At 48.3% G+C, this 16,029-nt stretch overlaps 1 protein-coding gene across 1 annotated transcript in view; it reads left to right on the top strand.

Moving 5' to 3' along the window:
• Positions 1-10,956, top strand: part of mast2 (microtubule associated serine/threonine kinase 2) — a 157,593-nt gene extending 146,637 nt beyond the window's left edge. Inside the window, exons 23-33 of the mRNA XM_080006553.1 lie at positions 274-383; positions 484-638; positions 1,150-1,298; positions 2,093-2,272; positions 2,392-2,619; positions 4,904-5,130; positions 5,513-5,635; positions 5,925-6,061; positions 6,909-7,099; positions 7,367-7,932; positions 8,308-10,956. Coding sequence (XP_079862679.1) covers positions 274-383; positions 484-638; positions 1,150-1,298; positions 2,093-2,272; positions 2,392-2,619; positions 4,904-5,130; positions 5,513-5,635; positions 5,925-6,061; positions 6,909-7,099; positions 7,367-7,932; positions 8,308-9,813 — 3,572 coding nt within the window. The 3' untranslated portion in view covers positions 9,814-10,956. The remainder of the gene's footprint in view (positions 1-273; positions 384-483; positions 639-1,149; positions 1,299-2,092; positions 2,273-2,391; positions 2,620-4,903; positions 5,131-5,512; positions 5,636-5,924; positions 6,062-6,908; positions 7,100-7,366; positions 7,933-8,307) is intronic.
• The last annotated feature ends 5,073 nt before the right edge of the window (positions 10,957-16,029 follow it).

Raw genomic sequence — 16,029 nt, 5'->3', positions numbered from 1 at the left:
AAATTTGCACTTAAACACTATGGCCTTGTAGTATATAAAGTTGAATGGAATCCTTCACATGGACCTAAATGTTTCATGTCCATAAAAATTCAGAACATGCAAAAAATGAAATGGTAATGAATTTATAAAACATTTTTGAAGACGTTATCATTATTTTTCCAATTTTTGGTAAATGAACGCACCAAATTTGGTGTGTGTGTGTGTGCGTGTGCGTGTGTGTGTGTGTGTGTGTGTGTGTGTGTGTGTGTGTGTGTGTGTGCGCGCGCGACGCAGCTCGTTCTGACAGGTACCATCACGTGGATTCAGAGGACGAGGACGACACCAACGATGACGAGCATGTAGAAATCCGACAGTTCTCCTCGTGCTCGCCCCGATTCAGCAAGGTGCGTCCACACTCACTCGCTCTCTCACGTCCGTTGCGCCACATAAATTGTTCTGTTAAAACTGACGACCGAGCGCTGTAACCCGTACGTTCACACGCAGGTGTACAGCAGCATGGAGCGTCTCTCCCTCCACGAGGAGAAGCGCACGCCTCCGCCCACCAAGCGCAGCCTCAGCGAGGAGGCAGGGGAGCGCGTGGACAGCCTCAGCGGCCTCAAATCCAGGGACCGCTCCTGGCTGGTGGGCTCCCCAGAGATGTGAGTTTTACCCCCCAACCGGAGATAATGTCGAACAGTTCCACTTGCTTTCTTGTGTGTGTGTGTGTGTGTGTGTGTGTGTGTGTGTGTGTGTGTGTGTGTGTGTGTGTGTGTGTGTGTGTGTGTGTGTGTGTGTGTGTTTTTTTTTTTTCCCTCCAATTGTTCTTAAGGATACAGCATCTTGATCATCTCTTTGGTTAATTTTAGTTCTTAAGAGAATAATTTAACCGTTAAAGTTCTTTTTATGGTTTTTGTTTTTTGTTTTTCAATTTCAGTTGTTCAGTCAGATAGTCCAATCAGTTGTTTCACTCTAATGTGCTCATTCAGTTTGAATGTAATGTAAAGAGCTTTTAACAGTTATCTCATTGTTACCATCATTAGTTAACAGTGGTGATGATAATGACAAAACATGTATAAACGCTATCATCCATTCATCCGTCCTTCTCGGAGAGCCACATTGTCTACCAAAAATGCCTCTGTTTCATTGTTGTGTCTGTGTTTGTGTTTCCAGCCTGCGCAAGCGTCTGTCCGTCTCAGAGTCGTCCCACACGGAGAGCGACTCCAGCCCCCCGCTGACGGTGCGCAGGCGCTGCTGCTCTGCCATCATCGAGATGCCCCGCTTCGCTATCTCCTCAGAGGAGGAAGGCAGCTTGGCTCAAGGTGCTGCCACTACTTGTCTGATGTTTTTCGGTTTTTTTTTATAGTTCTGTGCTGAAGATTTCGTATTCATAAACCACAAAATGGTCGTTCATACAAAATGTTTCCTTAACAGTCCTGTTAAGGGTCATCCCCATTGAATACTATTCATTATTTTATGACCTTGACCTCCCTGACATTTAAATTCATCCATATCCCTACTATTTTTGAAGTGTTATTATAATGTATTCCTTATGTGGCAAGTTCTACTAATCCAAACAAACTGTTCATTATTATTCATCAAGAATAACATACCTGGAACGTTCTCAACTTTGTAATGCTATAAATTTGGGGCCAAACCTTAAGCACCATCAGGAAGCTGAGAGGACAACCATGAGCTGTCATTTAAGCGATGCTCCCCACTGACTAGAGGTCCTTATGTTTTGCAGGTGGAATTGCTGTTAATGTCTTTTCATATCCAGGACCCTCAATTTGGCACACATTAGGCCAAAGACCCAATTTGATCCTAAGACTTTGTCTCTGAAATCTAAGAAGATTATTATTGTTAGACATGATTTAGTCCAAACATCCATACCTGTCTTTACTGTACTAACAATACAGCGATAACTATGATCAAAACAGTCATTGTTGCATATTACGGTGTTAATGTCTTGTCAATTTAATAATGGTGAAGTTGATCTATTATTAATTCAGCCATGGACCCCCTGGGACCTCTTGAAGGACCCCTGGGATTCACCAGAACCGATGTTTAGAACCATTGGAGTAGCGTTTTTTTTTTCTTCTCTGGCCTTGTTTAGGTCCAGCTGGTACTCGTAAGAGCCCCAGCCTGCTCAGCCAGATGGCGGTGAGGGGCCCGCGTAGCGAGGAGTTGCCCCTGTCCATTCCGGAGCTGCCTCTGGAGAGAGAGCTAAAGTTGGAGGAGTCTCCCACCGCGACCAGCTCCACCTCCAGCCAGCTCAGCAGGGCCGCGGTCACATGTCAGTACCATTACAATACTCCCAGCGATGAGAATGAACCTCTCATGATGCTGTATTTATTGTTTTCCAAAGCAAGAGCCAATTCCTTCATCCGCCTTCCTCCGTCTCTCTGCATGCAGCTGGTAGTTCCAGTGACGTGTGCAATCGTAACGGCACCACCGTCACTCAGACGGACGCCAGCTCCGCCTCCACTCCCAAGGCCATCAGCGACCTGGCAGCGCGCAGGGCTCGCCACCGGCTGCTGTCCGGGGACACGGACAAACACACCACCACCCCCACCTCCAGACCGCTGAACAAAGTCATCAAGTCGGCCTCCGCCACCACCCTGTCCCTCATGATACCTGCAGGTTAGTGTCTGAGATTTAAAGTGTTCTTTATTTTTTTACACCTATACTTGACCTTATACTATACACAGCCTTGCATATGCAAAATAGGAATGATTTGACCCCCTGATATGCACTCCCTGTGATTGAAAAATAAGGCTTATGGTAAAAATACCAGAGCTTTCTAGTCCTTGTACCTGACATTCATAGATTTCTTATCCTGAAATGAAAATCAGAAAGCAAGAAGACTTTAGACTTTATTGTCCCAAGGGGAAATTCATTTCCACAGCACTATACCCATCAGACGACAGTACATACAACAGTACACAACAATGAGAGACAAAAATACACACTGAATACTCAACTATTGTTCAAGGTGGCTATAGCTGCGGGGATCGAGCTTTTTCACAAAACAAGCCCTTCTGCACCTCAGTGCTCTTTACCTGTGGCCGGGGGCAGTTGAGTAAGGTGGGGATTTAGTGGGTGTGTGATATCCAGGTTGCAATGCGTGTAATGGCCTTTTTATTTAGCTCTGCAAGGTTGGATGTGGGGAGACCAAATATCCTGGCAGGGTTGGTAATGCGTCTGAGTTTTGCCCTGTTAGTAACGGCTAACATGTTAAAGAAGCAGGTGGAACAGTGCAGTGTGATTCCCTGGTACAACGTCTACACAGCACTGACAAAGGTGCCTGGGGAATCTAGGTGCTGGAGGAGGTGCAGCAAGCAGGCCACAGCATCCATCCTCTGTGCCCCTCTTGGCCTTATAGGCAAATTGGAGGGGATCCAGTCAGGGCCGACAACTAGCAGAATAATGTTTAGCAGGAGCTTCTCCAGGAGCACAATTATTATGCATGTAAGGGCAACGGGTGGCAGTAGTTGAGTTCTGTGGGTTGGGTTTTTTTGAGTACGGGGACTGTGGTAGCAGTTTTCCAGAGGGAGGTATTGTGGCAGTCAGGTGGAAATTGCAGAAGAGTGATTGAAAAATTGGTGAGCGTTCCAGGGCGCAGGTCTTCAGCACCCTTGCTGGGATGCCGTCAGGCCATTTTCCATTAATTTTTGTCCTCGAAAGAGAACATTGTGTTGTTTTCCTATCTCTGAGTTTCACACGACCTGTCAAACACAGGAATCCAAAATGTAATAACCAGGTGATAATTACTATTCTTGTGGAAGTGACCCGGAAGCAGTCTGTATGTCTTAACTTTTGCACAGCAGGTTGGGTGCCGGACGGACGATAGCATCTCTTGAGCCCAATAAAATATTTATTTTATGAAATGCTTGAAAAAAAAAAACTTTACATAAGCAGAAATCTCCTCTGAAATATCACAGTTGAGTGGGCAGCGAGGACGTTCGCAAATGAGTATTTGCAAATATCACAACTGATTTAGGAGGGACATGTGTCCGAGTGTTCAGTCCGTACCACATGTGTCTCTGACCTAACATAAAATACAGACCACCAAACAAAGTTAGTTGCTTAGCAACTAACTATTTTCTGGCGTATATGGAATTACATTTTATTGTCATATATCAACTTGTTTGTAATTGATTTTTGGAAACACAAAACACAACAGGAACAAATAAAGATGGGGGTTTTTCAACTTTTTTGCAGAATAACTGCAAACAATAATATAATACAATTGGACATATTGAGGGGATACATTACAAAATAACACACAGGACACATGTGCCAAATTTCATGGTGCATGCTCTCACCGTGTTTTTAGAAGGCTTCTTTGGTGAGGTATTCCATCAAGGCATGATATAACACAAAGTTATTCATCTTTAAAAAAAACGGGGTTTTTCAAGTTTCAAGTTCAAGGTTTGGTATATCACTGTGCCATTTTATTTTGTACCATCTATGTGCTCATGCGTAAGGCACTGCACATGCGCAGTAGAAACCGGTCGGGGGAAGTGACAGTCACAATTTTTATTTATTTTCTTGCTTTCCTTTTCATTTCTGAGCCACAAACTCAGAATTGTAAAAAAAATGTAATTGCGAACAAAAATAGAAAAAAAATCGGGTTTTTCTATAAACTCTATTTTGTGTCAGTAAAAGCTTTGAAATTCATCCATCCAGTTTTGAAATTGAACGACACAAATAAATTTTTAAAACGGGTCCTGAAATCCTTTTTCCAATTTTAATTTCAGAATAAGAAATCAAATGAAGGGAAGATACACAGACCCTTTCCTTAAAGCTTGTGGATTCTCAATTGGAGCTGTTTTATGTATGAAGGGAAATCAGGGCAGGACACAAAATGTCCCTCACATCTGTACAAGTTGTTCCAACCAAAGCCCCCTCTCTCCACCCTCAGACCACCATGGAGCGTCTCCGTTGGCCAGCCCCATGTCGCCCCACTCCCTGTCATCCAACCCGTCGTCTCGGGACTCGTCTCCGAGCCGGGACCTGTCGCCCGCGGTGTCCAACGCAAAGCCCGCCATCATTATCCACAGAGCCGGCAAGAAGTACGGCTTCACCCTGAGAGCCATCCGTGTTTACATGGGAGACACAGACATCTACACCGTTCACCACATGGTTTGGGTAAGTGGCACACACTTGTTTTTAATTGAACACTTGATATAGATATGAGATATTAAACAAACATTTATGGCTTTATTACAATTAAAACGAACAGTAGTTCAGTACAGCGGAGAGGACGATGAGTCAGGAATTGGATCCCTTTGGTTGACACAAGATGGCAGTAAACAACTACAACAAATATATGCACCTGAGTCGTGTCATACTTGGTAATATGACGTCTCTCCCACATCTCGCTTTCTCTTTCTTCCTTTCACTTTGAACCCTCTTCATCCCTTCCTTGGTCCTTTTTGTTATTCTTAAAACTTATTTGATTCATTGCTCTCAAATCTCTTTCTCTCTCTCTCTCTCTCTCTCTCTCTCTCTCTCTCTCTCTCTCTCTCAGCATTTGGAGGATGGGGGTCCAGCCCATGAGGCGGGGCTGAGGGAGGGAGACCTCATCACCCACGTCAATGGAGAGGCTGTGCACGGCCTGGTTCACACCGAAGTGGTGGAGCTCATTCTAAAGGTAGGAAACCTACGTGCAGGCAAGCCAACACATACATATACAGATATACTTCTAACAACACAGAAATACAAGCATACGTCACAGTACTCATGTTTGTGTGTACCCAGTATTACAGTCTTGTGATTGCTTACAATAATTTGTGATTACAAATGCACACAACATTCCATATTAACTTAATATGTATTAAATCTAATTGGAGTATCATCTTAGAATTTATGAACGTAGGGAAAAGCAAGAAAATCCTGAACCACCCCCGGGTCTAAAGGATGCCTTGTCTCTTGTCCCTCAGAGTGGTGCCAAAGTGTCAATCTCAGCCACTCCTTTTGAGAACACTTCCATCAAGGTGGGCCCGGCCCGAAAGACCAGCCACAAGTCCAAGATGGCCCGGCGCAACAAGAAGACCAAAAGCAAAGAAGGACAGGACAAGTGAGTGATGAGTCGTCTCACAGGACACAATAATATGCTACAGGCACTAGACATAGACATAGACACTACTTCCCAAGACATTATAATATATTTTTAACTCCTTCCATCAGTGAAATGCAGTTGATAAGGCTCTTTGCTTTTTAAAAACTATTTTTTTATCCCCTTTGGACTTCCAGGCTTTGATTATTATCATAGCAGCTGCAGTAACTCGTTTTCGTACTCATTTTTAATAGGTACTTTTTCATGTGAAGGAACCTCAATTTGATATTTAACACGTGTTAGGCAGCAGACATTTGCGACCATTTGATAAGATTTAGTCTCTGGGATCACAATCTGAGAAGATTTTTATTGTGGATCGGATTTAGTTGAAACTTCCATACGAGTTTTTACCATATTTATGGAGCCAACGGCGAAACTAGGATCAAAATAGACATTATCTGTATTCTCTAATGGAGAACTTTAAATATTAATCATTCTGCTGGGAACCCCCTGGACCTTCTTGGAGGACCTCTAGGGGTCCCCAGGCTCCATGTTGAGACTCTCTGTACTATCCAATACAGCACTCAGAATCGACAAATTCCAAAGGTCTCAAGTTATGTTATGCTACCTTTTACATTTTTTTCTGAAAGGGGTAAAGGCTAATTCCAACATAATTAAAAGTTTGTATTGTAGTTAGTATCGTATATAGCTTTAAATGTTTTGGTTTTGATCCGCTTGACACTTAAATAGATGTTTGTTGTTCTATTGTATGTGTGTATATTAAAAAATGAAACATTTCTGTGCGAATCCTTTTTAAAGCTCCTATTTTTCCTGAGCTTGCGTTTGATCCTGCTCCTTCCGTCCGCAGCAGCAAGAAGAGAACGTCACTGTTCAGGAAGATCACCAAGCAGGCGTCGCTCCTCCACACCAGCCGCAGCCTCTCCTCCCTCAACCGCTCGCTGTCGTCCGGCGAGAGTGGCCCCGGCTCTCCCACACACAACCTGTCTCCACGCAGCCCCACCCAGGGCTACAGGTCCACACCCGACTCGACCCACTCCGGTGAGCTGCTGAAACACTCATTTGATTTCTGTCACACGCAGGCATGTTTAGAAGTACACGTGATTCCTGCCCCGGGCGTAACTCGTCTCTCATGTTTTATGAATATGTGCTAAATGTGTAAATGTCCTCCCAAAGTGATTTATCACTGCAGCAAAATATGATGGATGACAATTGGGCTTGCCTTAATGTATACTATATTACTTGTGTGTGTGTCTGTGTGTGTGTGTGTCTGTGTGGGTGGGTGGGTGTTTGTCCTCTCCACCTCAGTCGGCGGGAACTCGTCCCAGAGCAGCTCCCCCAGCTCCAGTGTCCCGAATTCCCCGGCTAGCTCGGGCCACATCAGACCCAGTTCCCTCCACGGTCTCGCCCCCAAACTCCAGCGCCAGTACCGCTCGCCCCGTCGTAAGTCGGCAGGCAACATCCCGCTGTCGCCACTGGCCCGCACGCCGTCTCCCACCCCGCAGAGCACCTCCCCCCAGCGCTCCCCGTCGCCGCTGTCCGGCCACACGCTGTGCCAGGCGGCCATCGTGGGCCAGTCCTTCCCCGTCAAGCTTCACTCGTCCCCCCCGCTGGCGAGGCAGATCTCCAGGCCCAAGAGCGCCGAGCCCCCGCGTTCGCCCCTCCTCAAGAGGGTGCAGTCGGCCGAGAAGCTGGCCGCCTCGCTCTCCTCGTCCTCATCCTCACCCTCCTCTCCGTCGGGGGCGGGGGTGCCGGGGGACAAGAAGCTGGCGGTGGGCGGGGCCATGGGTTGTCGAAAACACAGCCTGGACACCTCCCACTCTGAGTTTAAGAAGGAGATGCTCCAGAGGGACCCGAGCCTCCTGAGCCTTCAGGTAGGAAGGAGAACCAAGAACAGCACTGACTGTTCCAAGACACATACAGTAATGGTGTTACGTACAGTGTCTATGATATTAAGAGAAGATGAGACATTTATTAATTCTCCTTGAGAAATTCGGTCACAATATATTATGTCAACATCTGAAATTACATGTAAAATTAATGTTATGGATGTTGCATCTCACAGAATAAATGGTTGCAAATGCCATTTTGCGTTCATCTCTTATCAAGTATAAGATCTTGAACATCTCCTATTATGTGTCTAACAGTTTTGTCTTTTTCACACGTAACATATTGCATGTTCTGGACTTTATTTCTGATTGAGTTCCTGTTCCTGATGAGCTTGTTGTGATGGTCTCTCCCACCTCCAGGAGTCTGCCAGTGAGAGTCTTCTGTCTTCAGCGGGTCGAGGGGTAGAGAAGGGCAGCCTGCAGAAACACCCCCCGACCTCCAGGAAGCTGGGGCGGCAGGAGGGCGAGGGTGCCCCGTTGCCCGGCTCGCTGGGCCTGGTCCCCGGGAAGAGCAAGCTGAAGGATAAACTGTCCGCCATCAGGCAGGACCGAGCCGAGCGCAGGGAGTCCCTGCAGAAGCAGGACGCCATACACGAGGTGGACTCGTCGGAGGACGAGACGGACGAGGGGTCGGAGGACAGCCAGGAGGGGCGCAGGGGAACCTCCTTCACCTCTCCTCCACTCCTCCGACCGACCACTGTCCGAACGGGCCCCGGGGGCACTCTGCCGTCCCTCTGCCTCTCCCCCTGCACCCCCCACGCCACATTCTCGCACACGAGTTCCTCCCAGTTCGGCCGGCCCACCCCCTCGCCCCCAATGTCCTTCGTCACGGAGGCCAAGCTCGGCGAACAGCAGCCTGCTCAGAGTGTCGCATCGCCGGTCGGAAAAGATCGCAGCGCGACCACCACTGGGGGCGACGAAGAGAGAAAGACCCATCAACCGGGTGACGCCACCAAACCCGCCCAAGCCCCGCTTCCCTTCTCCACCCCAGGCAGTGCGTTCATCTCAGTCAGCAAGGAGACTTTCCTCAAACCCATCCCTCCCCAGGACTGGAGGAGCCTCAGGGCTAAGGTCGGATCGTCCGAGTCCGGAACTGAGGATCAAACCCCAGGCAACCTCAAAACCTCTTTCCCTTCCACCCCCGTCACCCCCAACCCAACCCTCGCAGCAGCCAGCGACAGCCGAGAGACAGCCCGCACACCCTGCTCCTCTCCGGGTATCCCCAAAGAGAAAAAGGAGGCCAATAACCGGAGGCAAGCTCAGAACATGGCCGCTGCAGCCGCTGCTGCTGCTGCACTCGTTTGTACATCCACCGCTTCAATCACCAATGCCAGTTTAAACTCCCAAAGCCCTGCCCCTGAAAGTGGGGTGGAAAAGATGGTGTCCCAACTATCGACCATGGCCAAGAGTGTCCTAGGCCCGGTGAGACTCAGCAGCCCTGTGGACAAGACCCCCAAGGACCTGAAACCCACTGGCGCTGGAAGCACTGAGTTCAGAGGGCCAGACTCTTCCTCCTCTAGACAACCGGCAACCGTTCAGCTGCCGACCGGCGGCCCCCCAACCCCCCCGCAGAGGTCCACCAGGCCCTCCGCACAGAAAGATTGTACAGCTCCGCTGCAGGCCGCTGGCAGGGACCCTCCTGAGAGGCCCTTATCAGGGTGTCATGGCGGCAGGGGCGACAGAGAGCACACCAACACCTCTGCAGTTGCGCAGAGGCTCCAGGCGACCGCCCCAACAAACCCCACCCCAACCCCCCCCTGCAGCGCCGCAGTGTCCGAGCCTCAGAGGAAGAGGCCGGAAACCCAGAAGAGCCCGAGCGCCCCCACCGCCTCGCAACAGGACAAAACAAGCAGCAAGAAGACGTAGCAGCAGGAAGGAAAACCCAGAACGACGACACAGTCTGCACCACTACCTTCAGTCAACCCACACAGACGGCATGTTTGGAAGAGGATACAACATAACTTCACACTAGAACTGTCCGATCACAAGTAGGACAGAGAGAAACGGAGTGAGACCCTTCAGTAGCGGAATAACGCGACAGAGACGCAGTAGCTCGCGTTCCATTCCCATTGTTCTATGCTTGTTATGTGTGGTGGCCATGTTTGTGTCCTGGCTGCGTGCGTCCTCTTCTTCTTTGGTCTCCACGTTCAGACCTTGATTAATCGTTGATGTGTCGGTTTCCTTTTTCTCTGCTTCTGCAAAGATGTACGGGGCTCGAAATGGAAAAGGAAAACTCAGCAGTTTGTGACAACACTCACACACACATTTTGAAGGATAAGATGACCACTCACCTGCACCCCCCCCCTCCCCCCAGCGTCAGGTTGTGCCTTACAGAATACAACCCCCCCCCCCCCCCCCAAGCCAGACCCCCGCATGTGTTTCCAAGCTACAGCCAGGAAAAGTTAGTATCTCAGCAATAAACAGCAGCGTATGCTTAGCAGTTGGTATAAATACATGATCGTGGTTTTAATAAGACTAAGTCATGCGGAAATGACATCCTCTCCTTTCCAGTCCCCGTTGATCTAAGTCTGCAGGAGGCCCAGAGCGCACAGTGCTTTATAGGGATCGGGAGGTTTTAGTGTGTTAAACTAGCCCCTTCGCTGTTATTGCTGACTTACCACACGTCGAATAAAGCTGTGCAGTGCAGCGCAGGACACACACGCCATGCGCACACAGCTTAGCGAGCGTAAGCAAACGATTCCAGATTTAAATCCGAAACATAGTCTCGTTTTTGAATCGCAAAGAGCCACAGCACAACTCTAAAAGGACTGTGTGTGCGCGTTTCTCTTGTTTCATTTCCAGCCCCCGACATCTTCTGATGACAGGTCCCTCTTGTTTTCTTTTGGTATTGGACCAACTCGCTGTGTTCCTTCTACGTTCTTCTTATAGTGTAATGTTTGCTGACTTTCATTTGTAAACGAGTAAGAGCAGCATTTGGTGTGTGTGTGTGTGTGTGTGTGTGTGTGTGTGTGTGTGTGTGTGTGTGTGTGTGTGTGTGTGTGTGTGTGTGTGTGTGTGTGTGTGTGTGTGTGTGTGTGTGTGTGTGGTAAATGTTCGGCTTTTGTTTTATATCCTACGGTGGTGTTGGTGTGAGTGTCTTCTGGTAAAGGACGGTGTTGAGGGTCCGGGAGGGGGGGCAGGCTTTGCACACACCCTTGAATCCGTTGGGTTTGATCGTTTGAGTTTGATGATAGCCGATCGTCAGCGTGGCTTTTTGACGTGGCTGTGGAGTCCTGAACACTAGGATCCTCCCCCACTGCGCATGGCGGGGACTGGATCCATTTGCATTCTGTCAGAGTGTGTAGATGAAAAGAAACACAATTAACATAATTACTTTACTCAATCACTGTTTTGTTTTTCTGGGAGAGTTGTTTTGTTTTAGTGATGCAGGCTTTTTGGATTAAATTCCATGTTTTCTCATGGATATTTCTTTGCGACTGCGTTGCCCTGATCACAACCCCTGATTTTTTTTAAATTAAGGAACATATTTTTCCCCCCTTGACAGACTTTTCCTTTTCGTTCTTAACTGGATAGAAAAGAAATGAACTGAATTAAAGGGCGACGGAGCCTCCTCTGTGCCGCTGAAATCAAAAGCCCAATGATGCTCATTTCTCAAGTTAAATAAAATTTTTGCAAGCTTCAAGTAGCTTAATACGATTAAGGCAGATTGTGGATGGTCAACCCAGCGCCACAATCTCTCATTAGCCGCCTGTCTGTGGCAGTCTGTGTTGTTTACATGTGTTGGGGTGTTTTTGTTTTGTTTTGTTTTTTTAGTTTTTTTATGGAGCTCGTTGCCTGTAACAATGCAGACCTTTTTATAACAAATTCTGATAATTACCAAGAGCGTTCTATGTGTTTGAGTCCCCTACAGTTGTTGTTTCGTCCGGCGTCTTTCTCGCTCATCACTGCAGCATGTGATGGAGAGGTATCTCTGACAGGCAATGTTTGTGTTGGCAGCAGGAAGAGAAAACGACAGCGCACACAACGTCGAAATCATCTCTACTGTGTATACGACACCTGTTTAGGTTTGGGGTTTTTATTTTTATTTTATTTTTATTATTTTTTTTTTTTTTATTGTTGCGCGAGGCTCGTGGAGAGAAAGCAGCTCCCATTATTTGTCACCCACTCTGAGATGTTTAGTGTGTAATGATTAATCTGCCGTGCACCTCGGCCAGTCGATAAGACAAAACCCGGAGACGACCTGCTTTTCGGCCGGCGGCGTGACACCGCTGAGGGGACGTCATTGAGCCACTCGCTAGAGATTTGACACGACTGGAAAAAGAACCCCTCCTTTCCTCCAGTGTCGTGGTGCATACTCTGAATCCCATTCAGATGAACACGCAGATGGTGCCGCGGGGCTCCCACGCCATCTCTGTTTGGATTGAACCTGTTGGCGACCCTCGGGTTTTGATCCCTGTGTTTAATCGGAGATAAAAAAAAAAAAATCCTTTAAAGTTCAGCCTCAAGTGTTTGCTATCCAAGAGAGCTGGGCACATCTGCTCTCGGCCTGTCGTCCCAATTTGTCGTCCGGACAGCTGCCTCGCACACTGATCAATACGTGCGCCATCCACCAGCGCCAACTTCATCTCGATCCAGAGTGTACACACTGACACTTGTTCCCATGCGCAGTGATGCTACAACCATCTGCCTGGAAGTGAAGTGGAGTGGAGTGTCAGTTTCCACAGTGAAGTCATTAATCTCCCGCCCTGGGCGGCTGGCTACACATGCAGACACTCTGGTAGGGCTACGCCGGCCAATCAGGACTCTATACACTCTGGTCTCAAAGGCCTCAGGTTCTTGTCAAAATGCCATAAGGTTCAAACTTTCAACTATTGGTGTAACCTCCACTCTGTTACGTTCGCACCACTCCTGATTCCAGAAAGACTCGAGCTTCCCTAGAATTATAAATCTGGTTGAACAGCTCGGTCTGAGCCGATCAGAAAAGATCCAGCGCTACACGCGAGCACGGTGAGAATTAAAACCCTAGTCTCCAGGCACATACTGTAGAACACCACCAGCTACAAGCTGTAATGGTGCTCGGCAAACGTCCCACTCGCCCGTACGGATTGATAAGGTGAGCCCCACTACTGGCCAAATTACTCTCCGCATGGATCCCAGCACCTCGATCGCACCCCCGCCACTCGACGTTGAACAATGTTTTAATCATAGCCTTGGTGTGCAGTGTGTTTGGCCTACAACAAAGCCCGTCGTGTGTGTTTTTTGTTTTTATAAAGACTCCGTCGCCACCGAATCGAGCGGCAAAGACCAACTTCTATTGACTCGCAGACGCACAGAGTGTGTGTTTGCTGAGGTCTGTGTTGTGCTGTAGAGGGAGAACAGACCGACACGGGAGGTTTGGTTGTGCACAGTAAAAGCTTGACAAAGTGGTTAAAAAGATGGAAGAAAAAAAAAACACATTGCTTAGGTAAACCCAGTGCAATATCTTTTTATTTTTTATTGTGGTAAAAGCATGTTGTTGTCAGTCTTACCTTATAACAATAAATAAAGGTTTTTTATGTATGTTTGGTTTCTATAGTGTCTTTATTGCGCTGTTTGATGCGTTTTTCCTCTTATGTAAACCTTTTAAAACAAGACAGCCTGTGCTTTATGGTTATGTAGGTTTATATGGCACGTTGTGCTTTTAACATTAAGGTGACATTTTTAAAGACATTTTCTTCCCTCGAATCTCAACACCTGCCATAAAGTCAGTAAAAAAATGAAAATTGACGACGATCACAGGGTTAAAACACTGCCCCGAGTGCGGTTAAATTGGGTCCACCTTGATTTAACCCTTTCATTTTCTCAGGGAAGCTCTTCGCTCTCAAAATCTCACATCTCAGAAATGTGCTCGAAACGCCCGGCGTTCTTGCAAAACGTGATTTTCAGGAATTTGTTCTCATCAGGCCCAGCGTCTGAAGAGGCCAAGAGAAAAGTGGCAGTAAATTATATCTAAAGTCAGTGTAGTGAAGTGGCGTCCTAACTCCAGTCAGTTAGGTGGTGGTTTTTGCGACAGCCTGCCCGGCGCTGAGCCCCCTAATGGGGCTTCAAATGTGCCGATCAGTGGGTTGGTATGTATGGGGGCTCTCGCTCTGCGGGAGATTTCAGGCGTCTTAATGGTCTTGAGAGACAGCTTCTGCGGGGCTCGCAGTGCATTTACGAGGGGCTAATGGCTAATCTGTGCAGCGCCGCAGGGCCACGCCACTTTGAGGAGAAGATGGAGGGAGGAGGACGAGTGGTGAAGTGGAGCTCCATTAGCTTTTTTTAATTATTTATTTTCTTCCTGTCCCCAGCAGAGGAGAGCGCACCTCGCTGTCCCGCAGACATGGCGACAGGGTCAAGGGGTTGCACCGCCTGATTTAAACATCTCCCGACACTGCATTCTGGGATAATTGGGTCCCTCGTCCCCCTCTTGCCCCCACCGCCCACACCCCCGCCGTTCCCTCATCCCTCAATCCATCCACCCTTCCGCAGGGAGCTGTCAGCGTGGAGGAGGTGAACCAAGGACCTCCACGCTTGCTCGCTCACTTTCCTGCTAACGTTCTCCATTGGGGGTCCTGCAGGGATGGTGGTGGTGCGCCCACAGATGGTGGTTGGAAGGTGCTCTGACAGCAAGTGCACCAACTCAGACACACACACACACACACAATCTCTCTCTCTAAAGAAGTGGTGACAGGCAGGAAGTGTGGGGTGATGAATTGCTGGCTTCGCCTTGCACTGACATGGCTCTACGTGACCGGGCAAATTCATTCAGGCAGCCTGGGAGGGAAGGCGGCAAATGGGAAAGAGGCGAGGGGAAGGAAAGAGACCGGAATGTGGAGACATACCGACGGAGAGCAGGAGGGACACCCCCAATGAGGCATCGGAAGATGGAAGTAAGTTGGGACAGACGGGCAGGCCGGCAGGAGCAGAGCTACACAGGTGGAGTCGATAGCAGAGCGACAGGCAGAGTGACCGTGCAGAGTTAATAAGCAGACTTTTCAAGGAGGGTACAGTGTCACAAGAGGCGGGTCATGCCACATAACTTGGCTGGGGGTGGAGGGGGTGATGGTCTGGCCATACAGTTTGTGCAAAGAAACAACCACGATACTGTGCTGGGTGTGGGTGGAGGAACTCCAAAGTTCCACCGGGTGGTTTCAGTCGAGTCTCGGTTCCTTCTCTTTCTGAAGAAGTGTCGACCGTGTCCTCCGGCCGACACCTCTTCATAGAATCGCGTGAATTCTCAAGTTTTACGGATTCCCTGTCATTGAACCTCTTCCCCCTCTGCTCACTTGTCGCATGGTTATATGCTACAGAGGGGCCACGCCAGCGACCAAAGCAACTTTTTTTTTTTTTTTTCCTTATCGGCGAGCAGCTTCAAGTGATTAAATCTGACCGGCGATTGGCTGGGGCCTGGCAGAGAGAGATCACATGCCCCTCCTCCACGCCCTGTGATTGGTCTCCGTGGGCAGCAGGTGCCAGGTACTTAATGGACCCTGTTGTGGCTGATGCATGGCCGCCATGACGCCGCAAATGACAACGCCACGAGACTAATAGTGCATGAAATAGCTGCCATTGTGCAGAGTTATAGAGATGGATTGTTGTGTTGCAGACGTGAAATTGTTGGAACGGGCTTTTCTGGTCAAAAAGAGAGAGACAGAGAGAGAGAGAGAGACTTCTGAAGGCATTTCTGGATCAGAAGGTGAAAGACCAGAACAACATGCAAATTCAGCTTTTTGGTTCAAAACATTTTGTGATGTTTCCCAATAGAACCCGAAGAGACCAAATACAGAACTTTATTTGAGTTTGAAGTGTGTCGACCAACACCAAGGCACTGGAAAAACACCTGAACAAAGGAGTTGTTGTGTGTGTGTGTGTGTGGGGGGGGGCTCCCTGGGTCTCCATCAGTGTCAGGCTGATTGATTGGGACGTCGGCCAAGATGAAAGATCCTGTCCTCACCTCACGGCTGTGCGTCACACCAGGGAGCGCAGCGCATGCCAACACACACACACACACACACGTATATACCTACACACTCTCTCTCTCTCTCTCTCTCTCTCTCTCCCCCCCCACCCTCTTTCTTCCTTCCACACTGATTACAGAGA

This window comes from Zeus faber (assembly GCF_960531495.2).
Source record: "Zeus faber genome assembly, chromosome: 1".
NCBI classification, from domain to species: Eukaryota; Metazoa; Chordata; class Actinopteri; order Zeiformes; family Zeidae; genus Zeus; species Zeus faber.
Note: the sequence above shows the minus strand (reverse complement) of the source record. Positions and strands in the feature narration are given on the sequence as shown.